At 27.1% G+C, this 15694-nt stretch overlaps 1 protein-coding gene across 2 annotated transcripts; it reads right to left on the bottom strand.

Annotated features, from left to right (window-relative positions):
* Window positions 1-323: 323 nt before the first annotated feature.
* Window positions 324-13722, bottom strand: LOC124422060 (G-protein coupled receptor dmsr-1-like). Of its 2 annotated transcripts, none has more exons than XM_046957976.1 (5): window positions 13290-13722; window positions 4765-5833; window positions 2488-2599; window positions 2201-2385; window positions 324-2003 (listed from the first exon to the last, which is right to left on the bottom strand). In XM_046957976.1, the coding sequence occupies exons 2-5, from the start codon at window positions 5244-5246 to the stop codon at window positions 1589-1591; spliced, it is 1194 nt and encodes a 397-aa protein (XP_046813932.1). In that variant the 5' UTR covers window positions 5247-5833; window positions 13290-13722; the 3' UTR covers window positions 324-1588. The 2 variants fall into 2 exon arrangements, with proteins under 2 accessions (XP_046813932.1, XP_046813933.1); XM_046957977.1 differs by lacking the exon at window positions 13290-13722 and adding an exon at window positions 11330-11483.
* Window positions 13723-15694: the final 1972 nt, after the last annotated feature.

Here is a 15694-nt window from a genome sequence, read left to right as displayed (position 1 = left end):
AATATTTCTTTTCAAAAGTTTCCTCATATGCTATTTCATATTAAATGATGACATCGATAAAATAACGAAGAATCATCATAATCTTTGAAACTGATCTGTCCCTATGGAAATAATCCTCATGGGAATAGTACGGCAAATATTGTAAATGAAAATGTATCTATATTTCATGGGAATTCCTTTCGATTCGATTCTGATGATCGAAGTATTTTTTTTATTTTTACTTTTATTTATTTTTTATTTTATAAAGTAAAGTAAATGAATATATATATATATATATACATAACATTTAGAATATTATCGAACGACTTTTCGATTACATATTGTATCACACAGATTTTGAAGTATATATATATATATATATGTATATTATAAGATGCTAAAATTTTTTACAATTACTTGCTTTTTGTTGTTGTTTTTTCTCTTAAATGTTTACAATACAACGGAGAGGGTATTTAAATTTACATAGCGTGTTCGTACAATTATTTGTTTTAGATTTATTTATAAGTATATATACCATTGAAATATTTGTATTTATTTAGAAATCTTAAATATTAGAGAACAAATGGTATTGTCTACTTTTTCATAATAAACGAAACTCACTAACAACATTTTATTATATCACATAAGATTTATGCTCGTCGTAAGTTAACAAATAAATTTATTAGATTTTAATCTATGCGTTCTTTTCCTTTTTTTCTTTCTTTTTTTTTCTAGTTTCTTTTTTTGCTTTTTTCTTTTTTTCTTTTTTTTTTTTTTTTTTTAAATCGAAGTCAAAGAAGAGAAAATTGATGATTATTGCTTGTAAAGTATATCGCGAATAGCGCGATTCACGTTTTTTTGATAAAATAAATTTCTATTAACAGTGATTACTATTAACAAGCGATAATATGATATCATTAGCAAAGAAATATTTTTTTCTCTTTACTTATCTAATTACATTGTAAACTGACGATCCAGGAAAGCTTAATAGATGTTAAATTGACTTTACATCTCACTTTACAAATTTGCATTGGTATACTAGTTTTCCACGTTTTTTTCTTTTTTTTTTCTTTTTTTTTTGTTTTCTTCGTCCTTTTAATAAAACATTCAAACTATTTTATTAAATTTCGCGGAATTTTCTTAGATCAGAGCCGAAGTCCAATAAAGATATAGGAATTAAGTGAGCGTGTATATGTAAAAAAAAAAGAAAAAAGAAAAAAACGAGATAAAAAATAAATAAATAAAAAAATAAAAAAAGAAGAAAATTCTAACGTTAACATTTGATAAAATTCGTCATTAGAAGGATGATACTTATAGCTTTATAATATAACTTTATATATATAAGTAGATATACACATGGTTATATATTTGTTATCAAAAAAATAATTACTTCGAAAAAGCAATTGTCACATTTATTTGTTCAATTATTTTACTTGGCATTAATTGAATAATATAAAGTATCTTCTTTTTCTTCTTTTTCCTTTTTTTTTTTTTTTGTTTTCAAATATATCTATTAGATAATCGAGATGAATTTATTGAATCATCATAGATTTCAAATTGGCTTAAAATAATTTTAAAAATAAGTATCTTTCAAAGTAGATGGTATATATCATACGTAAGTAGTTTGTACGTCGGTTTGTTGAGTGGTCGGTTGGCATTTCTTCATGATTTTGGGTTTAAAAAGTCGTTCGAAAGATATACGGAATTGTCGTGACATCAAACAATAAAGGATAAAATTAATAGCACCATTTAATAAAGCTAAAATGTCCATTACCTCGCCAAAAGTATGATAACAACTATGAAAGAAGCAATCGCCAAGGATACCAGAAAGAAGGCCTAAAATGCCCTGTGGTATTTCTGTAATTAAAAAAAGAAGTAGAACAGCAACGAGCATTCTTGTTGTCCTATCGGCATGTTTTTCATTCTTGCTTGGCCTTCGTGGTATAATAGGGCTATTATTTATTGGTAGATTCTTCACTAAAGGCTGATTGTAATTCTTTAAAGCTTGTTTCCGATCTTTCGTTCTGCGTGAATTTAAAATTAAATAAATTTGTTTAATTAAAAATTTTAAATATTTTTAAATACTTTTTTTTAATTTTTTCTTTTTAAGTACCAGTTAAGTAGAATAAAACCATTATCAATATTATTATAATATATATATATATATTTCATTGATTATTATTATTATTATTATTATTATTATTATTATTATTATATGTACCTGCATAGTGTTTTTATTAACCAACAACTAATTATGGTTAATATAACGCAGGGCATAAGTTTGACGACAACTCCGAGTATCCAAAAGTTAAGTTGATAAATAAATCCTTTGTCTGTTGAATAATCGGTATCGACATAATACCAAATCTCTAAAGTTCCATTCTCCATGAAATGTTTATCCTTTATCTAAGCATTACATTGTAAGATTATTTATCAGATATTCTTCCCTTCGATTTCGAGAAACTCTATATAACAGTATCGATTACGAGGAGAACGAAGTCTACTCACGCCAAAGACGAAATAGCTTGGCGCACAGGCGATCAATGGCGCCAAAACGCAACACCATAGAGCTATTTTGCAACGGGTAGGTGTGCACCATGCATGGTTGTATTGCAGAAACCTGAAACACGTACCAACATATGCTTTGTAACAATGAATTCCGAACAATACACAAATTCTCTTATCATATCGGGGCGGGGTGAAGAGGGTGGAGGAGTAGGTGGTAGTAGGTGGGAATAGGAAAGAAATTGAAATAAAAATTCTTTATTCAAGCGAATATAATAAAACAAAGCAAAAAGATATATCGATAAATAAATAAATTTATTTTAATTTAACATTTAATATATTTTTCTTCATGAAATTTCATCAGATCCCGTTATTATCGAAATTCTATTAATTAAAATAAACAAAACATGAGATCGTAGAAAGATCGAAAGAAATGATAAATAATATATTATCTTCGTTATACTTTATTATTCGTACTATGTACTTTACAATTTCGAACTTTCCTTGCAACGTTCATTTGGAAATTTTTATACTTCATTAAAATCATTAATTTCATTGTAATCAAAGTTATATTATTGCCATTAAATATTTTTATATTTAATAGAAATAATTAGAAATTATATTTAAAGCAATGAAATTTGTAAATTTATAAACGTATAATAAAGAGATTATTAATTAATTTTTCTAATATTCTTTTCTATTGACATATTTATTTTAACGTTTAAGATATAGATATTTATATCCAAATTCACGTAACAATTAAGTATCTTTTGTAATTATTCAATGTGACGAAAGATTGTTTGACAAATTTTTATGCACTAGTTATTTTTTTAACTATTCTCATACGTACGCATTTGCATTTTATCCGTAGAACCGTGGAATTACATACGCTTCCTATAGAAGGATATATTATTTATACCTGTTAGATTTTCTAATGCTTTCTTTTTCTCCTGAATAAAATATTTAACACATATATAACTTTGATATCTTGTTTGGTACAAATATTCGATGTTTTACGAAGGAAAATTCAAAATAAAAAATAATAATTCATAAATATTATTACATTTCTAAAATATATGAAGAATAGTAATGGCTATTGCATGAAGTATATTTTCGCAATATTATTAACCAAAATTTGCATTTTAAATAACTACGTTCAATTATATTCGATCGTGAAATACAAGAAGTTCTCGTTCCAAGGAATAAATCTTTTATATGGTCCACAAGACGCATTATGAATAAGGCAGGAGGACGGGGGAGTCCATAAGAAATTTTAATGTGAAGAATATAAAGAATATTTTAATATAAAGAATAAAAATCGAATGAGAAGTACATATACTCGATAGATAGGACGCAGTTGTTTCTTCATTATCTTAGAAAATATTTGAGAGCAATTTACTAAACCAATGTTTATAATGAATATTTTCACAAAAAAAAAAAAAAAATAAAAAAAAAAAAATAAATAAATAAATAAAAAAAAAGGGAAAGAAAAAGAAAAATTTATTAGTAATAAATATCTCATTTTTGCGAGTTCATATTTAATTATTAATTATCGACAATGTTCGATAGTTTAAATTTAAAAATGTTTCAGAAAATTTCAGCTGATCTTTTGAGACACATCTAAATAAGTTGTCGACTTAATGAAGAGCCCCGAGGGATGAGAAAATTTATATGACAAGATTGACAACAATATAAGATGATAAGGGAAGCGAAAGAGAAAGAAAAAAGAAGAAGAAAAAAAAGAACAAAAGCAAAAAAAAAATATAATAAAAGAAAGAAAGAAGAGAGAGAGAAAGAGAGAGAAATAAAGAGGGATTAGTTATTACGCTATTTATAAGCCGTCAAGTCAATCGTGAAAGAAAATCATCTACTTGATAGCAAAAGCTATCAAATAGAAGCTTATGCAGATTTATGCGGAATACAAAGGCACGTTATTAGGTATTACTTTGCGCCGTCCTAAGAAAACATAATTTTATTTCTTGATAGCCGAACGTGCTTTTGAAGTTCCCATCTTACCTTTTATAACCACCCTCTTACTCACTTTGACCTGTCTTATCCGTTACAAAGTTGTATTTTTAATGTTGTTGTATCGAATAACATTTATTGTGCGACAGATCTCGTTCGTATATTTTATATATATATATATATATATATATATATATATATATATATATAATTTTTTTTTTGCTTTCTTTTGCATATGTACATAAATAAAAATACAATTATTTCGATATTCAATTAATATATTTATGTAAAAAGAAAGTATTAGAATGGAATTACCTTAAAGCGATGTATCTCCAAACGGCTAAGGTAAGGGTTAGCGCGATACTGATGGTATGAAAGATCTGAGCGAAGTGCATGTGAAATAAAACGAAGACAGCCCATCCATAAGAGAAATTCCGATGTCTTGGTAGAATCAAATAAATATAAATGGCAAACGGTATATATTCCAGCATCACTAACATATCAGCCAGCGCTAATCCGGTTAAAATTTTGTTTATCGGCGTTACCATCATTTCTTTATGCGTCAATACGACGATATTGAGCATATTGGCGAAGGTACCAAAAATGCAGACCATTATTGCGACGTAACCATGATATTTTCTATACGTCAAAGCCCAATCTCTTATGGAACCATTGCAATAACAATCCGTGTTCCATATTTCGGACCAGGGTCCAGTATAATTTTCTAGGATCTTGAGATCTTCTAACGTAATATTTAATTTAAGAAAGATTTCGATGTAATTTTCAAAGGTATGCATGCTCGATGATATTTTATATTTCGAAGTGAACAATTAAAATGGCTCGAGAATCGAGAGTTCAAATATCATAAACTTCTAATACAGATTCCAAATAAAAGAGAAGGATCAATTTTGTTTTTGTTACAAATAGGATATAATCGTTTTATACGTTGATTGTCAATTTCAGTATACTCATTAGCGTGATCCTAACTTCATCTTATTCCAAATGAATTTCTCGTCCCAGTTAATCAAGTTTTAACCGCGTAAACTTGAAGACAAATATACGAGCGTTCAGAATAGTTTTCGACATAGACGAGGTAGCACCTTAATCGAAGATTAAGCGATAAATTGTTTAGCCAATTGTAAAAGGATGCCTTATTTGTTTGATTATACGATCGATTTTTATCGTCTAAAATATAAGTTTATTTTTTCTTTCACATAAGATAGTATGAAATTGAATTTTTAGAGAGCGTCCGATTTTACGATCTTTCTCAATAAAATCGCTGTTCAATGATTCCTCGATGTTTCATTCCATTCTTCGTTTCTCTCGACATTCTTCGCAATAATATATCGTATATTTCTATGAGTTCTGTTCACATACTGGATTTCTGAAAGGAAAAGAATTTTCTCTTGTTAGATCGGAAGTATCGATGCTATTTTTATTTATTTCGTTTCTTCTTTTTTTTTTTCTTTTTTTTCTCTCTCTTTTTTTTTTCTTTTTTTTTTTTATCATATACAAATATATCACTTGTGCGAGATGATGTACAAATGAATAAAGTACAGAGAAAATGAATATTAGTTTTGCGAAACGTAATACCAAATGCAAAATGTAATAATAAAGGAAAATAAACGAAAAGTAACATTAATAAAAAGTTGATTACAACAATATGAAAAAAGTTGATTAATTGGAAATGAAACGTGATCGTATAATGCCTCGATATTTCTATGTATATCTATGTATATTATACGTATATCTATGTGAGATTAAGTATGAATGAATAAGTGTGTATAAAAGAGAATGAATATTTCTTTTGTTCTCTAGAAATTTAACAATGAATGAACGATATTGTGATAAAATAAAATAAACGAGAAAAAAAAAAGAAAAAGAAAAAGAAAAAAGAACGTTAAATTCAACGATATGAAAAAAGTTAAATAGAAATGAATTGTGATTGAATACATCGCGCGTTGCACGGGATATTATACTATTAGCGTATATTCACGTTTATGCAGATTCAACGTAAAAGACAAATATTACGTATAGCTAATATACATTTCTTCATCGAATAGAATGCATTTCAATTTTATAGAACGTGTTATGATTTTATGTGCGATTTTATAGAATACATTGCGAGAAAGAAAGAAATATAAAATCGATGTTTAGTAATATAAAGAAAAAAAAAAAAAAAAAAATAAATAAATAAAAAAGAAATAAAATAAAAAAAGAAAAGAAATAAAAAAAAATAAAAAAAAAAGCGTAGACAAATAACGGCTATATTTTCCCGTACTTCTCTCCCTCTCTCTTTCTTTTTTTTCCATTCTTTTTTTTTATATAGTTTTTATTTACTTTCTCTTTTTTTTTTTTTTTTTTGCATTGCGATTCAATACAGATAGAGAGAGAGGGAGAGAGAGAGAGAGAGAGAGAAAGAGAGTTATGGCGCGAAAAAATATTAAGGTCTCCTTTTATTTCCATTTGTATTGAGAGTGTATATTTTTAATATATTTGTGTAACTTTGAAATTGAATAAAAAAAAAAAAAAAAAAAAAAAAATAAGAGTATGATTATTAGCATATTATGAAACGTTTCGTTTTTTTTCTTTTTTTTTCTTTTCTCTCTTTTTCTTTTGGTTTTTCTTTTTTTGTTTTTCCTTTTACTCTTGCAATATTAAATTGTTTACTATGGACTACAGTTGCGATTGTTATACGGATGGATGGATAGATGGATAAAGTTTATCGAGAAAATGAATATGCAAAAAGTTCAACGTAGTTTCATTAAAAAATACGTCAAAAAATTACGGGACTATCATCTGAGTATTTTCACTGAATAAAAGATATTTCGTTGGACAAGAGAGAAGAAGAAAAAAAGAAAAAAGAAAAAAAGAAAAAAGAAAAAAAGAGAAAAGAATTCATCCTCCAAAGGGAAACCTGGAAAGTATTAAGTCGGTACAAATGCTTCGCATTGTTTCTTAAAAGAATCCATGCTACATTTTTGTTCATTCAGCAATCGAATAAAATTCTTACTTGCTTAACTACGAATTCAAAATCAGAAGAATCTCGTTCTTCTTTATTAAATCGAAGTAAATCGAATTTAAATTATTTGTTAATGGGGTATAAAGTCGATTTATATGTATATAGTGTAAAGAATGATAAACTTACAATAAAATAAAAAAGAAAAAAGAAAAGAAATAAATGGAAAGGGAAAAAGAGAGAGAGAGAGAGAGACAGAGAGAGACAGAGAGAGAGAGAGAGAGAGAGAGAGAGAGTGGAAAAGAAATCCTGGAAAAGTTGTTGTAATAAAATCTAAGCACGTCCATTTACATATTTTTATTTTCTGGGTTGAAAAAGCGTAATACATGGGGGAAATGTATTACACGTGAACGTGCAAGAAAAATTATGAAACTGGATATTATTTGTCGTGAACAATTTAACACGATCGTATTTGTAATTTTAATAGAACGCAATAATATACTAACGCGAGATAGCAAATCTGTGAAATGTATAATTAAGTTTGTGAATTTCGAGGTGGAAAAATTTTTCTTTTTTTCTTGTTTTTTTTTTCTCCGTTCTTTTTCTTTTTTTTTTTTTTCAACGCATTTCATATCGCGATAATTTTTATTCTCACTTGGAAAAAATTTTATTTCCAAAAATAATCAACGAGAAGGGAGCAATTGCCTTTCGTTTCATTTTCTTAACATGATACTTATTTGTAATTTCGTACTTCGGTATACTCTTATTTTATGTGCTATTTGTAATGAAAGAAAAAAAGAAGAAAAAAAAAAAAAAAGATTTGTCTTTTTTCTCTTTCTTTATTTTATTTTCTTTTTTTTTTTTTTTACGTATGAAATTCATGAAAATTCTCATGAATAATGGATGGTATAACTTTTGATTTAGAAACAATGCATGATTAAAACGTAAATTATGCAAATAATAAGAGAGAGAAAGACAGACAGAGAAAGAGAGAGAGAGAAGAGAAGAGAAAAAAATAAAAAGAAAAAACGAATGTACTTTAATAATAATGAAAAATTTGAAAGTCCAATTTTAGGTAGGATGCATTCATGTGTAATATATGTCGTATTTTCTGTTGCTTTTTGACGATTCTTCAATGTTCACCAAAATATCGTTATTATTCCGATGTTCCGATTATATATATAATTAAACATTGATCGTTGAAATTCAATGAACGTTTGGATCGTTATTAATTAAATCTGTACATAACTGCATGTTTTAAAAATGTTTTACCACAATGAAGATTACTCATAGTATCTTTGTAGTATTTCAATAATGTTGCTTATTCATTTTTATATAAATACGTGGACATTATATAGATATTTTTGTTTTGTTTTGTTCTTTTTTTTATGTTCTTTTTTCCCTTTTTCTTTTTCGTTCTTTCTCTCGTTTCTTTTTTTATTTTGATTTTATCGTTACACATCTATCGTCCTAGCATTTCGTATTTATCTCATCCAACAAATTTCAATTTGTCACCGTTATCGTACTAATATATAGACAATGAAATTTAAATGACGGGAATTATTTTTGATTAAAAATAGATATCGAATAATTATAGATAAACATTGTGACGTTTAGTATTCGATGAAATATTTTGGAATAATTAATTTCATATAATAAAATTATTTTCGTTATCAGTTATCGATGAAACTTTCGAATATCACTCGATGAGTATCGATAATGTTAAAAAGAATGAAAATTTCAGTGAATACGGTTCTTTGGCCAATCCGATAATCGTTGAACAAATTAAAGGAAAGATAATGATTTAAGCATTCCCAATAATGATTTATGCGTATCCAATCAACTTGTTTTTGTTTGTACACTCGGAGCAATGTTTCAAGCTATTTATAGAAGCTCAGCTTGTTAAATACGAATGTTCTGTCTTGATGGTTCTAAGATAATATTTGTAAAGTCCTTCGAATAAACGAATATCTATCGCAACGTAATCAGAAAGAAAGAATTCGTGTCAGTATTGTATCCTACGATAGTAAACGTTGGTCATAAAAATTACTTTAAATGTTTGTCTTAAACGATATAGTTTTTTATATTATATTTTAATCCCGTCTCTCTCAAAAAAAAAAAAAAAAAAAAAAAAAAGAAAAAAGAAAGAAGAAGAAGACGGTGAAGGAAAGAAGGAAGAGAGAAAAGAAAATTGAATTGTTCCGTCATATCGAACATTGTTTACTTTTTAAATGGCCAAACGAATTTTTATTCTCGAGCGAAAATAAAAAATAATATGAAAGAATAAGAGAGTGATATACTTGAGGGGGGAACGATATACTCGAATGTCGTTCGAGTCGAAAATAAGTTAACTGGATTTTGACGAGCACGTAAAAGCTGATGTTAACTTCGTTTTCCTTTCCTTGAAACTGACTTAATGTCTGAAAAAAATTTGACGTAAGACGAAATATCGATTTTCTTTCAAAAGATAAAAGAACATCCTGACGCTTGTTGTGTCCCGAATTTTAACAATGTACAATATACGAAGGCTTGTGTACGAAAGGATCGAGAACGTATATATGTACATATCTATGCATATATGGTTTCATTGATGATAGCTGAAACATCGGATACTATGATATATGATATCGGATTGAAAAGAATCAATTTTTCTTTTGTGTTCAATCACTTCTGATCTCTTTACGAATATTTCTCACTATCTCTCACTATCTCTCTCTCTCTCTCTCTCTCTCTCTCTCTCTCTCTCTCTCTCTCTCTCTCTCTCTCACTCTCTCTCTTTCTCTGTCTGAAGATCAAAATTTTCAAGAATCATTCTTTATATCCTTTCATGTCTCAGTACAGTTCATCCCTTCTTTCATTTATCTCTTCTTCTTTTTCCTTTCTTTACTCATTTTTCTTCTTCTTTTTTTTTCTTTTTTTTTTTTTTTTTTTTTTTAAGATGTTCATTCTTCATTCAAAGGTCAAACAAGAAATGTAATATCTTACTTCGTGGTTTCCCTGTAAGATAGAAAATTATGAATAATCTTCTATGTACATACGCATGTATGTTACTTAAAATAAAAAAAAATTAAACAAAGTTCGATTAAATGTACAGTAGATGTAATAATTATGTCCATACATACGTATATACGTGCGTGCGTATAAATATATAATAGAAATGTTTATCGTAACTTTTTAGAAATTTTTAATGACTTCCATCGTTGAAATTCATTCTTCATCAATAATCTATCTGCGGATAGATTATACGTGTCAATTGTTCAATTCGATTTATTAATAAAGTAAATGGAGCGATTTGATAATGATTTGTATTTGATCGTGTCAAAGGTTAAATTAAACGCGATACATGAAAAATGTCATTGATCTATAGCCAATGAATAAATATCAAGGTTAATTGACGAATGAAAATATATACTATCGCCTATGTTAGAATTAAAAAAAAATTTTCATAGTAAGAATCAATAAATATTTACGTAGGGATTTAATTACGTTTATATAATCATATAATGAAACTTCTAATACGATAATATATAAAAAGGAATTTCGCAAGATTTATCGTTCCTCGTATAATTTACAATTAATTTACGATTAAAATGAATTTAGAATGATTAATATGTTCTCTTTGTATTAAACTCTAATAACCTGAATATCATGGAATAATTGAAAATAATGAATGGAATCAAAGTAATGTAGTTTTAACTAGAAATAAAAATTTTAATTTGAATTTTTAAATTGAATATAACGTCATTATTTATCCTAATGATTGTTAATTACGTTAATCGCAATGGTGATAATGAATGTTTAGGATTACATATATATATATATATATATATATATATACATATATATATATATCATCGGTTGTAATTCGAAGCACATGATCGATTCGAATTCAATATAATCGAATCGTTTATACGTACTCACCGTACCCGTATTCCAAGATTTCTTTGATCTCGTAGTTCCGTCGCAGCTTTAATAGGAAACTTATTTTCTTTTTTTCTCTTTTCTATTTCTTTTTTTTTTCTTTCTTTTTTTTCTTTCTTTCTTTTTTTTTTTTATTTTCCTACGTCGGATTATAAATATATAATACGATTCTGAAATGTCGGACATTAACAATTTTACAAGGAATAACTTTATGAGTTTAATAATTTGTATAAAATATCGATGAGCCGAATTGCATAATTGAAATGTAAATTTTATTTTAATGAGATTCTATATAAAATAAAGAATTTTATTTGTTAAAAAAATGGAGTTTAAATCATATAAAGGAAAAAGAGTAGTATAAAAAGAATAAATTAACATCACGCATATTGTTAACTCGATATTCTATTTATATATATACATATATAAATGTATATATTCAGTATCGATCACGTTTTCTATTACTAACAGACAGTCCGTAGGATGGCAGTGATAACAATTGCAGACTAAATGGAAGCTAACAAGTGATTGGACACGGTTCTCGTACAAAGAGAATCTGCTATCGCACATAGATCCTATTGAACTGTTTACACTCTGCTCTCTACTTCCGTATTACGGAATATTATGGGATATTATATTTGCTTTAATTCTCTCTCTCTCTCTCTCTCTCTCTCTCTCTCTCTCTTTCTTTCTCTCTCTCTCTCTCTCTCTGTCTCTGTCTCTCTTTTATTTTTTATTATTTTTATTTTCTACGCTTTTAATATTATAAATATCTTACAATGTATATATATATATATATATATATATATATATATATATTAATTAAGAAAAAATAAAAAGAAATAAAAAAAAAAAAAAAGAAAAACCATAGAAAATAGAAAATTACGTTATTATATATTTTCAAATCGCGGAGAGAGTTAATTCATTTGAACATTTTATGAATTATATACACGTGAACATACGTACAAAAAAAGGAAAAAAAAGTAAAAGAAAAAAAAAAGAAAGAAAAAAAAGAAAAAAGAAAAACTTGTCCGATCTCGTATATCTTTGCGAGATTATGTTTTATTATTAAAAATCTTGTAACGAGGATGAACCTTTGAGAGATAATTTTATTCGGTAGAACAAAAATCGTGGAAAATAAATGATTCCTTTTACAATGAAAATTAAATTTCTATGTAACCATTTATCGTAATCATATTAATCATCTCTTTGTGAGATTTTTTTTATCGTTGACCATACTCCAGTACAACCGTATCACTACTATCCATCGTCATCATTATATACGCTTGATATTATATCTTCCATGATAAACGTTACACTTTGGATCCGTAAATTTAATTCTATCGTCTTCGAAGACAGAATAAAAAAAAGAAAAAAGAAAAAAGAAAAAGAAAAAGAAGGAAAAGATATTACATTTGAATTGTCTAGAAATAAAAGTGAATAAAAAGAAACGAGAAAAGAAAAGAAAATAAATGATAAAATGAATAAAATATCCAAAGGTTTTGTTACTTAAAGACTTTTTGCCGAATGAAAATGTTCATGTGTAATTTTCATTTGATATACATCAAAACGAAATTCCTTACATATTTATATATTTATCGGGCGTCCCTCTATTTAGAAAATTTTCACGAACGACGCAATCTCCGTATTTACATAAATTCTGTACTATAAGGGAGATGTAAGGAGGAGAGAGAGAGAGAGAGAGAGAGAGAGAGAGAGAGAGAGAGAGAGAGAAATTGTGGCGACAATGAAGAGTAAATATAAAAAAGGAGTGTGCGCGCATAATGTTTTCCCTGATTTCATTGAAGATAGAACAAACTTGAATTGTTTTTTTCGATTTAATGAAGAAAAATTTTTTCGCTTAATTGATCGTTCGATATCGAATAAAGGATGATCATCATTCTGTATTAGCTCGATTAATATCAATATCAATTAAATATAGATAAAATTGTAAATGACTTACCTGAATGCATTGTAGGCAAGGGACGTAGATTATTCCATTGGAAAATGAAGAACACACGATTTAATTGTGGTATTTGAAGAATGTTAGATCAAAAGAAAAGAGAAAGAAACAAACAAAAAAAAAAAGAAAAGAAAAGAAAAAAAAAGAAGGAAAAAAAAGGAAAGAAAAAGATCGCAAAGTTAAATAAACATCGACGAAATAGCACGAACTTTTTGTTTTTGTTTGTTTGCTTTTTTTTTTCTTTCTTTCTAAATAATCATTAAAAGATTATACGATTAATTGAATTATATAATAGATTGTTCTTTAGGCGATGTAAAAAACGAGAACGCGTAGGTTCTTTCTTTTTTTTTTTTTTTTTTTTTTTTTTTTGTTTTCTTTTCTTTCATAAACACAATTTCATTCAAGTTCTTTAATACAGTTTTGTTTAGCTCGTAACGAGTTATATTATTATAATCGAATGAGATCTAATCAATGTAAGACACCAATTGAATCATGAACTTTGGTTGCGGATAGTCGCGACGATACTGCTGAAAATTCACGAGGATATCTCGCTCCCTCTTCCTGATTTTCCTCTCTTCTCTTGAATGGCAAGGAGTCTGCGCGAAGATCCACAGGATGAGAAACGTTTTATATATATATATATATATATATATATATATATATATATATATATATATATATATATATTTTTTCTTTTTTTCCTCTTTTTAAACTGATAAATATTCTTTGATATAATAACGGGATAATATGTAGATATCGATCGCGTACATTGTATCGATTTGGTCGTGAGTTTTAACGTAGACCATTTTTTTATTTTTATTTTAAAATAATCTTAGTTTAACAGTTATTAAATTGACTTTCCTTTTTTTTTTTTTTCTTTAACAACATTTTCATTAATAAATAAATATGACGCAACTGTGTGTTGTATGTGTGTTCGGACGATGAAAAAAAATATTCCTTTTTTTTCTTTTTTAAACAAATAAATTTACTTCTTCATTATCTCAATCGATAAAATTCATTTGTTTCCGTCAAAATATTGACGGAACTTTGAAGAACTTTGAAGAACTTTGAAGAACTTTTTTTTCTCTTTTTCTTTTTTTTTCTTTTCATTTCTCTCTCTCTCTCTCTCTCTCTCTCTCTCTCTCTCTCTTCCACTCAATTTCTTTTAGTTGTCTACACGTATGCTAAGAATTTGTCGTAGTTTAGAAGTTGCGCGTCAAGATAAAATACTGTAATGGCAAAAGGAAACGAGAATACTATTATTCAATGATCTTATGGGTACTCAAAGAGGAGATGAATCTTTTATGCTACTAGAGATTCTATTCCCTTCCACGCTTTCATCACACTTCAATATTTTAACATATGTCAGCTATACATATTTCTTATTTTACGTTATATCTCTTTCTTTTTCTTTTTTTTTTTCCTTTTTTCTTTTTTTTTCTTCTTCGATATATACAAAATCCGTGTATTTGAGATACGATGGACCTTTATGAAAAATCCATTTTCATAATGCAAAAAACATTCCTTTCGGTATTTTTTTATGAAAAACAAAAAAAAAAAAAATTAAATCCTTCATATTCATTTTCGTCGTCTTCATTTAATCCATTACTTTTTTTTTTCTCTCTTATATCTCGATAACTCTATCCTAATTTCTTATCTCTCATCTATGCGTAATATCATACAGGAATAGATATCTTAATGAATAATGAAAAATAAGGGAGAAGATAGTGTGAACGGTAAGGGATAAACTACCCTTCGCATTTAGAACGTGCGAATGTTGACTTTGTTTCATGTAAGCTTTCAGATGGAGTGTATAGTCTTTCGCATATCACTAGGAAACGTAATTCGAGGAGACACTCTACTATAATAGCAACACGTCGTCGTATGCCGCAATGAAGATCTCAAAGGAGGAAGAGAGAGAGAGAGAGAGAGAGAGAGAAAGAAATTCCTTGATTAACTCAAATTTCGAATCTTCGTGATTTCTTTTTTTTTATTCCATTTTCTTTTCTTTTGTTCTTTTTTCTTGTTTTTATTTCTTGTTCTTTTTACCTATCCTTTTTTCTAGTTCTTTTTTTCCACTTTTTTTTTTTTTTTCTTTTTTTTTTTTTTTTTTTTTTTCTTTTTAATAAGAGAAAACCTATCTCCTCCAAATTTAATCTTCTTCCTAATATTAAAAAGCTTTTTTTTATTACTTTTATTACCGTTTTATTACTTGGTTCGAACAAAATATTTGCCTTTCAAATGATTGTTTATCAACAATTAAACGTAGAGCTTAACTAATATGTTTAATTAATTTCTATCGAATTTTTACATTATAATACTTCGGAAATGTTTGCGTTTGATAAAAAGATTACAATAATGAATATCGACCAAATCGATGTAAATATTAGGTAATTTTAATTAAA

Source organism: Vespa crabro, chromosome 2, assembly GCF_910589235.1.
Source record: "Vespa crabro chromosome 2, iyVesCrab1.2, whole genome shotgun sequence".
Classification (NCBI taxonomy): domain Eukaryota; kingdom Metazoa; phylum Arthropoda; class Insecta; order Hymenoptera; family Vespidae; genus Vespa; species Vespa crabro.
This window is presented reverse-complemented; position numbering and strand designations above follow the sequence as displayed.